General features: G+C 47.7%; 1 protein-coding gene across 1 annotated transcript; it reads right to left on the reverse strand.

The window, feature by feature from the left end:
• Window positions 1–2,624: 2,624 nt before the first annotated feature.
• On the reverse strand, window positions 2,625–8,134 carry LOC307096530 (claudin-34-like; the record flags this gene model as incomplete). The annotated part of the gene is made up of 2 exons (XM_079766180.1): window positions 2,625–3,235; window positions 8,083–8,134. The coding sequence occupies 2 exons, from the start codon at window positions 8,132–8,134 to the stop codon at window positions 2,625–2,627; spliced, it is 663 nt and encodes a 220-aa protein (XP_079622306.1).
• Between the last annotated feature and the right edge of the window lie 4,976 nt (window positions 8,135–13,110).

Below are 13,110 nucleotides of genomic sequence, written 5' to 3' on the forward strand. Positions count from 1 at the left end.
ATTGTGCAAATCACAGCAGACAGAGAAGGGGCATCTACCACTTTACATTTGCTCTATCAGAGGGATGAGGGAAGAATCCCTTGCCCATAGCCAAAGGATCCAATGAATATTCTGGGGTCCACAGGCAATGTCTTTGGAACACATGTTTAAATAACTGATATACTTATGCTCCAAGGGGAAATTTTGTCACACACTCTGCTCTCAGAGACATAAGTATTCTTTGAGAAGAAAGTCATTTCACGTCAGCCCTTGGATTTCTCTGCTGTAGCTCTCACATTAAAGTGAATCTGTCTCAATTTAAACCTATTAATGACCTCCCCCAGTTAATTGTTGAGTCTTAAGTCAGTCCTTTGAAACTTCCGAGTTGCTGTGAGCAATGAAACAGAAGGTGTGGGTAAAGTGTATGTTATGGCCCCGCAGTACTTGACTAGATATATTAGAAGCACTTCTCACATGAAAGATATCTAGTTAATATGGGCTGAAAGAAGCCATCAGTAAGAGAGTAAGCTGAAGTTGTCTCTCCTGAAATGCCTATAAACATGATTTTGGATTGTAATGACATGAGGATGTTAGTAGAGGAGCGGGCGAGGGGGTGGGGGTGGAGCTTACAACTTACCCAGGAAGTGAGTTGGACCACCCATGAAGCGTGGAAGAGAAATGTGTTGTGGTTGTTTTTTTTCACACAGGGTATACCTATGGAGTGCGGTTCTGAGGGCAGTTACCTAGATTTGTAGAAACAAGACCTATGCTGACTCGGAATCCAGTTAAGCTTTAAGAGATAGGTAGCAATTTTAAACACAGGACAATTGGCTCATTTTATTCAGCAAACCAAAATCTTTTTACGAAAATAGCAAAGAAGGTGTGGAAGGGGGAATGCTTTCAATTGAGCCTTAAGAGGCAGCCTGAACATCTTATGCAATAAAAGAAATAAAATTGTACAATTATTTTTGTAAATATATTATTATTTATTTCAGAGAGGTGTGAAGAGGGAGAGAGAGAGAGAAACATCAATGATGAGAGAGAATCATTGATAGGCTGACTCCTATATGCCCCCACTGGGCATCCAGCTCAAACCCCGGGTATGTGCCCTTGACCAGAATAGAACCTGGTACCTTTCAGTCCGCAGTCCGATGCTATATCCACTGAGCCGAACCAGCTAGGGCTGTACAATTATTTTTAAAGCTTTAAAAATTCTAATAAGAGTTTGATAATAACAACAAAAGGTTTTTAACATTAAAGGTGTACTGTCATTTTGCAGGGAAATGTCCTTTTTTTAGACACTACTTTTGAAGTGTATAAGGATGAAGAAATGTGATGTCTGGGGTTTGCTTTAGGTCTTCAGAGAAAGAAAAATAGATGAAAAGAAGGGAAGGAAGGAGAGAGAAAATGATTATGGCGGAATCGTAATAACTTCTGAGTCTGGTAATGGAAGGCGGATTCCTTCCACTATTTTGCTTTTGCACATTTGGGAAAATTGGCTGTACAGGTGGAGTGGAGAGGTGTTAGGGCCATGGCATAGAAGGTCTGGTTAGTTGTTTGTAGTGGCAGTTTGAGAGGGAGCTGTGAGAATCCGAGCAACTCTCATTTCACACAATAGGTATATAACCTTGATTATCTATACTAATAATAGAAAAATATGTAAATTGACCGTACCACAGAGATGCCCACAGCCAATCAGAGATGAGCATGCAAATTAACCAGAGAAAGATGGCCGTGCCTGTGGGCAGAGGGCATGGCCACAGGCATCGAGCGGCTGGGAGCAGGGTGGGATGCCCGCCCTTTCTCTGTAGTGACTCGGGGGGCATTCCAGCTCCTAGGAAGCTCAGGGCCTATGCACGCATGTGCTGAGCAGCCTGGGGCAGGGTAAGATGCCAAGCGGCCGTGGTCCCGGGGACGCCACTGGATTGGCTGGTCCTGTCAGCCCTGCCTGGGAATGGCAGGAGTTCACAGTCCTCTTGGTTTGTGCAGCCCCTGGACTGGAAGTGGCAACCAAGAGCTCGCGGAGCACCAGGAATTCTGGGAATCGTAGGTCTGTTGGCTGGCGCATTGCGGGATCTCCAAAACACTAGAGCAAAGTGAGCCTCGAGCAAGTTACTGTTGTGGGTAGGGGATGGAGGGAATGCAAAGGTAAGAGGCATATGTAAAGTCACAGTGTTGAGGAAATATTAAAGGGAAGCTATTTTGTGACTTCTAGGAAATCTACACAATTGGACCAAAGGGAAATAAAAAGGAAAGGACCTCTATTATGCTGTGATCACCAAACCAAACTGGGTTGGGGTCTCTGAAAATCCGCTCATATGATTTCAAAGACAGACAGAAATTCCAGGATTGGAGAGGGCTCCCCTGAAGGTTCCCAGATTGAAGAGGGTGCAGGTGGGCTGAGGGACCCACTCCTTGTGCACAAATCTTTGTGGACCGAACCCCCAATAATTAAGACAGGTGGACAGTGGTGTTTTTTTTTTTTTTTTAATGGAAGTTCATTAACCAATCAAGGATCTCAATTTGGACATAAACAAATGACCACTTTCTGCTCAAAATGGCCTTTTCTATGGTCGTGAGTCCTTGCAACTATTTCCTAGAGCATCCTGATAATACTTTACCCCGATAAACTGGGCATTGTGGATTTACAAAGTTTGGAAGTGGGAATTTCTCATTTCTGAGACCTGGGGGTACACTTGGCTGTTGGGGACAAGCTGGTAAGAGAGGGTAAACAGCCCACTCAGCAGCATCAGGATGGCAGCCAGAACCGCCAAGGGGACGGTGCTGCCCATCTCCTGCTTGTTGGGCCTGAAGGGGATGTGGAAGGATGGCGGGAAGCATATGCCCTCTTCATTCATCACAGAGTGGTAGTTCCAGATCACAGCCATGAAGATAAATGTGCCAGCTATGATTCTCAGGACACTGGAAGCGAAGAACTGATGGCAGGTGTTTTTCTTCTGAAGATGAGCCAAGCATACTTTCTGTAGGCCCATGACCGTGAGCACTTTCCCCAAGAGAGCCAGGAGGTTGGCAGCCAGCAGCAGGTGCTGAGCGATTCGAATATTGATTGGCACGTAGGTGTCACTGTAGGTGTAGCGATGACATGCTATGGCTCTGCTCTGGAGGCTGTTGGACTGGTAAGTGCAGACCTTCCACATCCCTACACAGGCCAGGCCCGGGGAGGGGGCGGAGCTGTTCTCCATGTACCAAACCCGCCACTCCGCCAGGCCCATGCAGGTCGTGGAGAAGATCCATCCTGTGGTGGTGACAATGAAACCCACTACTTGTCAGTTGGCACTGTGGACCAGCATGTTCATGGCCATGTATCCCGGGAAACTGCAAACCAATAGAGAGGGTCATGAGGGTGGGACAAACTGTCCTGGAACTGCCCCCTGGGGATGAGCAGGGCTATATTGGAGAGGGAAATGCTATATTCCTGAATGGAGATACTTGACCCGCATACTCGGCTGGCGAAGGGTCCTTGGGCAATTTTTACTAAAAGCCTTAAAATATGCAGACTTTCACCCTGCAGCATACCTACCTGGTTAGAGCGTCTTCTCAACAGGCCAAAATTGCTACATGGATCCCTGGTCAGTGCACATACAATAAGCCAGCAATGATTGCAACAGTCAGTGGAACACCAAGTCAATGTTCCTCCCTCCCTCCTTCCCTCCCTCTCACTCTTCTTCATCTTCTCTCTCTCTTCCCACTCCCTGTCTCAAAAATCAACAAAAATACATTCAAACTTTCAAACAGGCAGTTGCACGTATGGGCATTTGTTGAAAGACCCAATTAAGACTGGCGACAGATATTTTACAATAGAGATGGGCATCACAGCGCTGTGTGACATTGAACAATGGGAAACCATGCCAATGCCAACAGTAGCGTTTGGTGAAATAATGTATGCCACAACCATACAATGGAGCTCCATAACAAACTTACAAGTGCAGCCCAGTTGCACTTGGTGTGATCTTTGGTGTCTGGCCCTTCTCACCTCGCATAATGTTTTCAAGGTTCATCTGTATTGTAGCTTCTGGGAGCAGATCAGTCCTTTCAATGGCAGAGCCGTCTTCATTGTATGGATGTACTACAGTTTGTTTATCCCTTGTCAGTTAGGGGACATTTAGATCCATTTTAAATTTTGGCTCTTACAAATTCCATTACGGTGAAGATTAGTGTCTAAAAGTCTGCATGGGTGTATTTTCTCATTTCTGGAGTGTAGATAGGTGTGAGTGAGACCTTGCGTGGTTCATGCTGTACCTGTATGTGTGTTTAAATTTGAACAAAGTACTAAGCTGTCTTTCTAAGCGGCTGCCCTTTTGCAGTGAATGTAGGAACTGCCTGTTGGTAGTTTCATACATTCTCACCAGCTATATATTCAGATTCTAATTTCTCCACACCTTCTCCAACATTTAGCAGTTTTGCATTGCACAATGGAATATTAGGGACCTATCAAAAAGAAGGATCTCTTAGCCTTTGAGACAGCATGGAGGGACCTGGAAAGTATCATGCTAAGCAAACTTAGTCAGAGAAAGACAAGTATCCCATGATCTCACTCTAATGTGAAATCTCATGAATAAAATAAACTGATGTACAGAGTGGATCCAGAGACATGGAAGCATGGATAGAGGGAAGAGTCTTTGAAGAAAGGCAAGGGAAAGTGGTGGTTGGGAGGTAATTAACTAAGGACCTTGTATGCATATGCAGAACCTATTAAAGCAGACATAGGGTGCTGAAGCCCTGGGGTGTGGTACAGGATGTGCTGGAGGGGGTTGATTGGGGGGGCAGGAATGGGACAGGTGTAATCTTTCAACAATAAAGATTTTTAAAAAAACATTGATGAACAATATAGATCCAGAGACATGGAAGCATAGAATAGAATGCTAAATCTCTGAGGGATGATGTGTGTGTGTGTGTGTGTGTGTGTGTGTGTGTGTGTGTGTGTGTGTGTGTGTGTGTAGAGGGGTGGGGCAATGGGAAGAGATTAACCATAGAATGTATATGGATAACCCATGTATATAGGAAATAGTTCAGTGAATGCCTGGGCAGGATGCAGGGTTTAGGGAGTTAATGGGACAAGGAATGGGTACATCTATAATACTTTCAAACACAAAGAGAAACTTAAAAATAAAATAAAATGTAATGTGACCAAAGGGAAGATGTCCACAATATACCAAGTTCAAGCAGCATGTTACAAACTCGTACACACAATGGGATCAGAGAGATGGTGAATTTTAAAGCTATTAATATTGTGCAGAATCACATTCATATAGAAAATTGCACCAAATCTAAGTGTACAACTCAATGACCAGTCCAGGGGTAAATACACCTGTCACCATCACTAAGCTTAAAAGAGATAATATCTCTGGTTTCTTGCTTCCTTTAGTTTCCCACCTCAGCAGGTATCCCCAAACACCCTGGTTCCCTTCTGCCTGTTTCTGAAGACAGGAATTGTGCCCAGGGCATTCCTGTGTAAATGGTTTCCCTTGCTACATGACCTGAGGCTATGATTTGAGAGAGAAAGTGAGAGGGGGAGAGAGAGATAGATGCATCAATGAAGAGAGAGAATTATGGATGGGCTGTCTTCTGAACATCCCCTGCTGGGGATCAAACCTGCAACCTGGGCATGTGCCCTGTCTGGGAATTGAACCATGATCTCCTGGTTCATAGCCCCATGCTCAGCCACTGAAACACACTGACCAGGCTGATTGTTTAAATAATCTGTGGCTGTTTGAAACTTACAGTTATGTGTTATGAGTATAATTTTTTGAAATAAAAATAATAAAAAAAAACCTTAGGAAGCAATAGACGATTAATTCTGATACACAAATATGCTGCAATACCTAGTATTAAAGTAATTAATTCCCTGTAGAACCCAGCAGACATTAGAGGAGAAGGGAATTCAGTATCATGAGAAAAGTTCATGGTGGGTTAAATTTAAAATGAAAATAAGATCCCTGGTTGATGTGGCTTAGCTGAGTGGGCATTGTCCTGTGCACCAAAAAGTTGCCGGTTTGATTTTTTATCACAACACATATCTGAGGTGCCAGCATAGTCCCTGTTAGGGTGCATGCAGGAAGCAGCTGACAGATGTTTCTATTCTCCCTCACCCTTCTTCTCTCTCTAAAATATCAATTAAAATTAATGATACAAAATTAAAAATAAATAAAATGAGGATAAGAAAAGTATAAGAGTGTAGCAGGATCTTATTTTTGCCCATTCTGAAATACACTGGGAAGGTAAAACAAGATGGCATCTGCTGGGATTACCAGGGATATTTCTATATTTTAAGTTGGAGATAAATGGGAGCATGTAGAGCAATACAAGAATAGAAATGAACAAAGGGTGAACAGGAGTGGGCATCGAAGCCAGTGCATGGAGAGCTTTGAGGGGTTCGGGCTTTATTCTGAGGCGCCCCCAGTGGGAGGGACAGGAGGAGAGAATGCCCAAGCTGATAGCAGAAATTCCTTCTCATGGCCAGATAATCATGGAAGATGCCTTATTTATAAAGATCATTCTTTCGGGCCAGATAACCCTGAACAACTTGTGGAAGGAACAGTTGAAATGGCATTGTGGGCCTGGTTGGTGTGTCTCATTTGTTGATAATCAACCTCTGAACCAGGAGGTCAAGGTTCAATTCCTGGTCAGTTGGATACTCTATTCTCAGTAGGAGTGGTGCAGTAGGCAGCCAATCTGTGTTTTTCATCATTGATGTTTATTCTCCCTCTCCATATCCCTTCCTCTCTCTCTCTGAAATCAATAAAAACATGTTCTTAAACTAGACAAGTCTTACATAAAGGATGAACAATTAAAGTGGCCTACCTTCACCTCTCTGCAGGACTGCTGATGACAGTTAACCTGTTCACAGAGCAAATAAATGGATTACATAGACACCCCCACACCACAAGAAATCTCAGGGCTCTCTTAACTAGGGTAAAAAATAAAGCACAATGGTTACCCAGCCAATACAGAAGGCAGGAGGAGGACGTCTCAGAGGTACAAATGGTAGCAACTGCCAGGCTATAACAGAGATGAGGAAACCAAACATTCTTATGTTTCCATGGCTTCCAGGGCTGGCCTGCAGGTCTATGACAATAGGCTCCTTAAAGGGCCAGAGTCACTGAACAGGTCTTCAAGAGTTGAAGCCTTTCTACTGTAGAAATATCCTTTTTAAGGTCTTAGACCAAATAGTCACTGTAATCCATCCGAGTGTTAAGTAGAAAAACTGGAAGAGAAAGCAAGGTGATGGGGATCAAGTCTCATGATAGGGAGCTAGTCCAGGCCAGGGGGAGGCCTCCCTGAACAGTCCTTGCACCAGGACCTTGGTGCAAAACTGACTTGGGCCCTGGCTGTCACCGGACTCTGCTTTCAGTTGGACCATACTGTCTCCCTGGAAGAATTCCTGCTAGGAACTCACAAGGAACATATCATCTGGGAATGGAGGTGGGTAGGGAGGAGAAGATAGGGCCAAAGGGGCTGGCAAACAGGGAGAACAAGGAATCAAAAGGGCAAAGTGACTCCTGTGTCAGGAAACACTCAGCTCACTGGGCGGGCACTTTGGCAGGCACCTGCTGGTGTCCCTGAGCCCAGGCGCTGTCTCTGCTGGGTCTCCCTCCTCAAGTGCTCTCACAGGGACCCCTCCCTGCCTGGCACCTCCAGCAGAGGCCAGGCACTGTCCCATGCTGGCCCCAAGCCCAAAGGCCACAAGGCAGCCTGTTGCTCCTGGGTACTTTGTGAGGAGCCCATGGAGGAGAAAGAATGAGAGAAATGCCACCTCCCTCAGGCGCCCTCGTTGTGTGCTGTGCTGATGGGAAAGGTGCAGGACACAATCTCTTGCCTTATTCCTGTGAAAAATGAGTAAAGTGAGAACCTTAAACAGTCATTCCCAAAGAGCCCTTGACAAGGGCTTGGAACTGAAAATGGCCTTTTCTATTGTCGTGAGTCCTTGGAACTATTTCCTAGAGCATCCTGATAATACTTCACCCCCATAAACTGCTCATGTTGGATTTGCAAAGCTATGCAAGTGGGATTTTCACACTTCTGAGAACTTGGGGTACACTTGGTTGTCGGGGGGAAGCTGGTTAGAGAGGGTTAACAGCCCACTCGGCAGCATCAGGATGGCAGCCAGAACCGCCACAGGGATGATGCTGCCCATCTCCTGCTGGTCTGGCCTGAAGGGGATGTGGAAGGATGGCGGGAAGCATATGCCCTCTTCATTCATCACAGAGTGGTAGTTCCAGATCACAGCCATGAAGATAAATGTGCCAGCTATGATGCTCAGGACTCTGGAAGCCAAGAAGAGATTGCAGGTGTTTTCCTTCTGAAGATGAGACACGCACACTCTCTGCAGGCCCATGACCATGAGCACTTTCCCCAAGAGAGCCAGGAGGCTGGTGGCCAGCAGCATGTGCTGAGAGATGCGGATATTGAGCAGTAGGTAGGTGTCACTGTAAGTGTAGAGGTGTCACGCTATGGCTTTGCTCTGGAGGCTGTTGGACTGTTAAGTGCAGACCTTCCACATCCCTACACAGGCCAGCCCCGTGGAGGGGGCAGAGCTGTTCTCCATGTACCAAACCCACCACTCCACCAGGCCCATGCAAGTCATGGAGAAGATCCATCCTGTGGTGGTGACAATGAAACCCACTACTTGGCAGTTGGCACTGTGGACCAGCGTGTTCATGGCCATGTGTCCCGAGAAACTGTAAACCAATAGAGAGCGTCATGAGGGTGGGACAAACAGTCCTGTAACCGTCCCCTGGGGATGAGGAGGGCTATATTGGATAGGGAAATTCCATATTCCCGAATGGAGATACTTGACCCCCATACTCGGCTTGAGAAGGGTCCTTGGGCAATTTTTACTAAAAGCCTTAAAATATGCAGACTTTCACCCTGCAGTGTTCCTAAGTGGTTAGAGAGTCTTCTCAACTGGCCAAAATGGCTACTTTGATCCCTGGTCAGTGCACATACAATAAGCCAACAATGATTGCAACAGTCAGTGGAACACCAAGTCAATGTTCCTCCCTCCCTTCCTCCCTCCCTCTCTGTCTTCTTCCTCTTCTCTCTCTCTTTTTCCCTCCCTGTCTCAAAAATCAACAAAAATACATTCAAACTTTTAAACAGGGAGTTCCACTCATGGGCATTTGTTGAAAAACCCAATTAAGACTGGCGACAAATATTTTACAATAGAGATGGGCATCACAGCGCTGTGTGACATTGAACAATGGGAAACCTTGTCAAAGGCAACAGTAGGGTTTGGTGAAATTATGTATGCTACATCCATACAATGGAGCTCCATACCAAACTTACAAGTGCAGCCCAGTCGCACTTGGTGTAATGTTTGGTGTCTGGCCCTTCTCACCTCGCATAATGTTTTCAAGGTTCAACTGTATTGTAGCTCCTGGGAGCAGACCATTCCTTTCAATGGCAGAGCCATCTTCCATTGTATGGATATACCACAGTTTGTTTATCCCTTCGTCAGTTTGGGAACATTTAGATCCATTTTAAGTTTTGGCTCTTACACCTTCCATCTCTGAGAACATTTGTGTCTAAACCTTTGCATGGTGTATGTTCTCATTTCTGGAGTGTTAGGTAGGAGTGAGACTGTGTGTGGGTCATGCTGTAACTGTATGTGTGTTCAACTTTGAACAAAGTACTAAGCTGTCTCCACAATCTTGTCTGTTCTCCACCAACTAACCTCCCCTGCTGGTCCAGTCAACCCTAACTGCGCTCCCCTGCAATCCTAATTGCCCCCAACTGCCCTCCCCTGGCGGCCTGGTCTCCCCCTGATTACCAAACATGCAGGCCTGGGTCCTACCAACTGCACTCCCCTGCTGGTCTGGTCCCCCCCAACTCCCCTGCCCTGCAGGCATCGTCCCCCCAATGACCCTCTCTGCAGTCCTGGGTTTCCCCATCTGCCCTCCCTGGCTGGCCTTGATCTCCCAACCACCCTCCCCTGGAGGCCTGTGTCCCCCATGAACTGTCCTCAACTGCCGGCAAGTCTCCTTCAACTGCCCTCCCCTGCAGGCCTGGTCTACCCCAAATGCCCTCTTTTGCTAGCCCAGTCACCCCTAACTACTCTCCCTTGCCAGCAATGTCACCCTCAGCTACTCTCCCTGCTGGACTGATGGCCCCTAACTGCCCTCCCCTGCAGGCCTGGGTTTTCCCAACTGCCTTCCACTGCTGGCAGGTCTCCTTCAACTGCCCTCCCCTGCAGGCCTGGTACCCCCAACTCCCCTCCACTGGAGGCCTGGTCTCCCCCCAACACTCCTCCCCTGCAGGGTTGGTCCTCCCCAACTGCCCAATACTTCTTGCCTGCTCTCCCCCAACTGATCTCCCCTGCTGGTTCAATCACCCCTAACTGCCATCCCTTGATAGCATTGTAGCCCCCCCTGCAGGCCTCGTCCCCCTCAACTGCTCTCCCCTGCAGACATTGTCCCTCCCAACTGCCCTCCCCTATATCCCTGTTCCCCCTCAACAGCCTTCCCCTGCCAGCCCAATTGTCCCTAACTGCCCTCCCTGAAGGCCTAGTTGCCCCTAATTGCCCTCACCTGCCAGCCCAGTCACCCCTAATTGCCCTCCCCTGTAAGGCTGATTGCCCCTAACTGCTCTCTCATGCTCATCTGGTCGCCCCCAACTGCCCTCCCCTGCAGGCCTTGTCCCTCCCAATTCCCCTCCCTTGCAGGCCTGGTCCCCCAAAACTACCCACCCCTTCAGGCATGGGTCCCATCAACTGCCCTCCCCTGCAGGCCTTGTCCCCCTAAAATCCCCTCCCTTTCAGGCCTGGTCCCCCACAACTACCCTTCCCTTCAGGCATGGTCCCATCAACTGCCCTCCCCTGCTGGCCTGGTCCCCCACAACTGCCCTCCCCTGCAGGCTTAGGTCTCCCCCAACTGCCCTCCACTACCAGCCTGGTCTCCCCCAACTGCCCTCCCCTGCTGGCCCAGGCACTCCTAACTGCCCTCACTTGCCAACATGGTTGCCTCCAACTGCCCTCCCCTGCAGGCCTAGTCACCCCTAACTGCCCTCCCCTACCAGCCTGATTGCCCCTAACTGCCCTTCCCTGAAGACCTGTTCATCCCCAACTACCCTGCCCTTAAAACACGCTTGTGATGACATGGGGCAGCCATATTGTGACAACGTGGGTGTGAACATTTTGTGATGATGTGACAGTGACCATCTTGTGACAAGAGTTTGACAATGTTGTCACGACATGGGGTGGCCATCTTGTGATGACGTCTGGGTGCCCATAATATGAGGATGTGGGAGTGGCCATCCTGTGGCAGCCATCTTGTGACAACATAGATGTGGCCATGTTGTGATGACGTGGGGCAGCCATCTTGTGACAACATTAGGGTGGCCATCTTGTGATGATGTGGTGGTGGCCATCTTGTGGCATCCACCTTGTGATGACATGTGGTGGTCATATTGTGATGAAGTGTGGCTGGCTATTTTGTCGTGGCCATCATGTGATGACATGGGGGCGGCCATTGGGTGATAATGTGAGGGTGGCCATCTGGTGATGCAAGGGTGTGAGGATCAACTTGCATATTACCTTTCTATTATATAGGATTAGTTTCAGGTTTTATATTAGTTACAGTGTTACAGAGGACCGTAATAATCAAACAATGCAGGAAAGTTTGGAGTTACACTTTATTCACTGTGGTGGGCTTAGAGAAAATGAATTCAAATTCTAAGCAAAGCTACAAGCAGAACTTCCCTTTTTATTAAGGAACCAGCCCTCTGTGCAATTAGTGGTTATCTCACTGCTGTCTTTGAAAACAAGCACAGTTCTAAAAATTATGGGCATAACTAGCCTTGACCCAGAAGGTCAGACAGCTAAATTTATGGGCATATCTAGTCTCTGGCCTACAAGGTCAGACAGCTAAGTTTATTGTCCTCATTATTCAAGCAGGCTAAAGCAGGCTAGAAAGCAAAGTTATATTATTAGAATAAGAGGCCGTCTAAGAAAAACAGCAGAAAATTCCAAACAGCAGTTTTTACAAAATAGGGTTTTGGCTTCTCAACAGAATAGTGGTCAGACAATCATATTCTTTACACTGTGTTCTCTGATATTTCCAGTACCCACCTGGCATCATACCATCATTACAACACTATTGACTATACTCCCAATTTAAGTGACAATAGGTCTACAGGTCGCTTGTGTTGCTCACCCTTCCTTTTCTTTCTCATTTCTTCCCTCACTTACTTTATATAGAATTTCAAATGTCCCTGAAAGCTCAGTGAAGGCCCTGGGACATGTTTAATCCTTTTTACAGACCAGGAAATTGAGGCCAATTCCAGTTGCCTGTGCAACTGGACTCAGGATGCAGGGAGCCCTCACAACTTCACTCTCCACCTTTCCTAAGGGACAGCCATGAGGCAAACAGAACTCACATCCCCAGAAGGCTTCTGAGCCTTGTTCTCAAGCAACTCTTCATCGTGGATGCTCCACATTCTTTCCTCTACCTGCCCCCCGCTCCCATTCTTTATATCCCCCGCTTCTGTAGAGCAGGTGGTAGGCTTTGCACTCTCTATGCAGGCACATGGGAACTGGGGGCAGGAATAGGCTTGCTTTTGTGCCAAGGCAGGAGCAGGGGTCACAGCCTCTCAAGTGTGCAGGCCACAGTGATGCCAATTAGCACTAGGAACTTTGCCGAACCACCACATTGGGGTACCCAGCAATGAGGCAATCCTCTGGTGAGGTGGCGCCTCCCCTCAAACCCCACCTCATGGCTGAGGGCCTGCGCACCTCCGCACCAGCATCCTTCCATATCAGCATTTCACACCGGACCAACCTGAGTCATGGGGCCACTGCAGAACCTCACTCTCTGCTGGCAAGCAGATCCCCACCTGCCCACCCCTGCCCCTGCACAAGGCCCCTGCAGTGCAACTCGCTGTGGCACAGCTCTATGCCCCTTGGCCTACCTGCCTCCTGGCCAGCAGCTTTGCCAATGCTGCAGCGCTCGCCCTGGAGCCAATCCTCAGGCAGAGGTTTGTCTGCTTGCCTGCGGACCCCTCGGCTGTGGCTCTGAGCTGGATGCTTTGCTGAAGCTACATCTTCCTTCAGGCAATCTCCTCAGACTCCCTGTAGCTTGGCTCCAGCAGCCCCACCCCTCCATGGCTCCCTGTAGC

The sequence above is a fragment of the Cnephaeus nilssonii genome (assembly GCF_951640355.1).
Source record: "Cnephaeus nilssonii genome assembly, chromosome: Y".
Lineage (NCBI taxonomy): Eukaryota > Metazoa > Chordata > Mammalia > Chiroptera > Vespertilionidae > Cnephaeus > Cnephaeus nilssonii.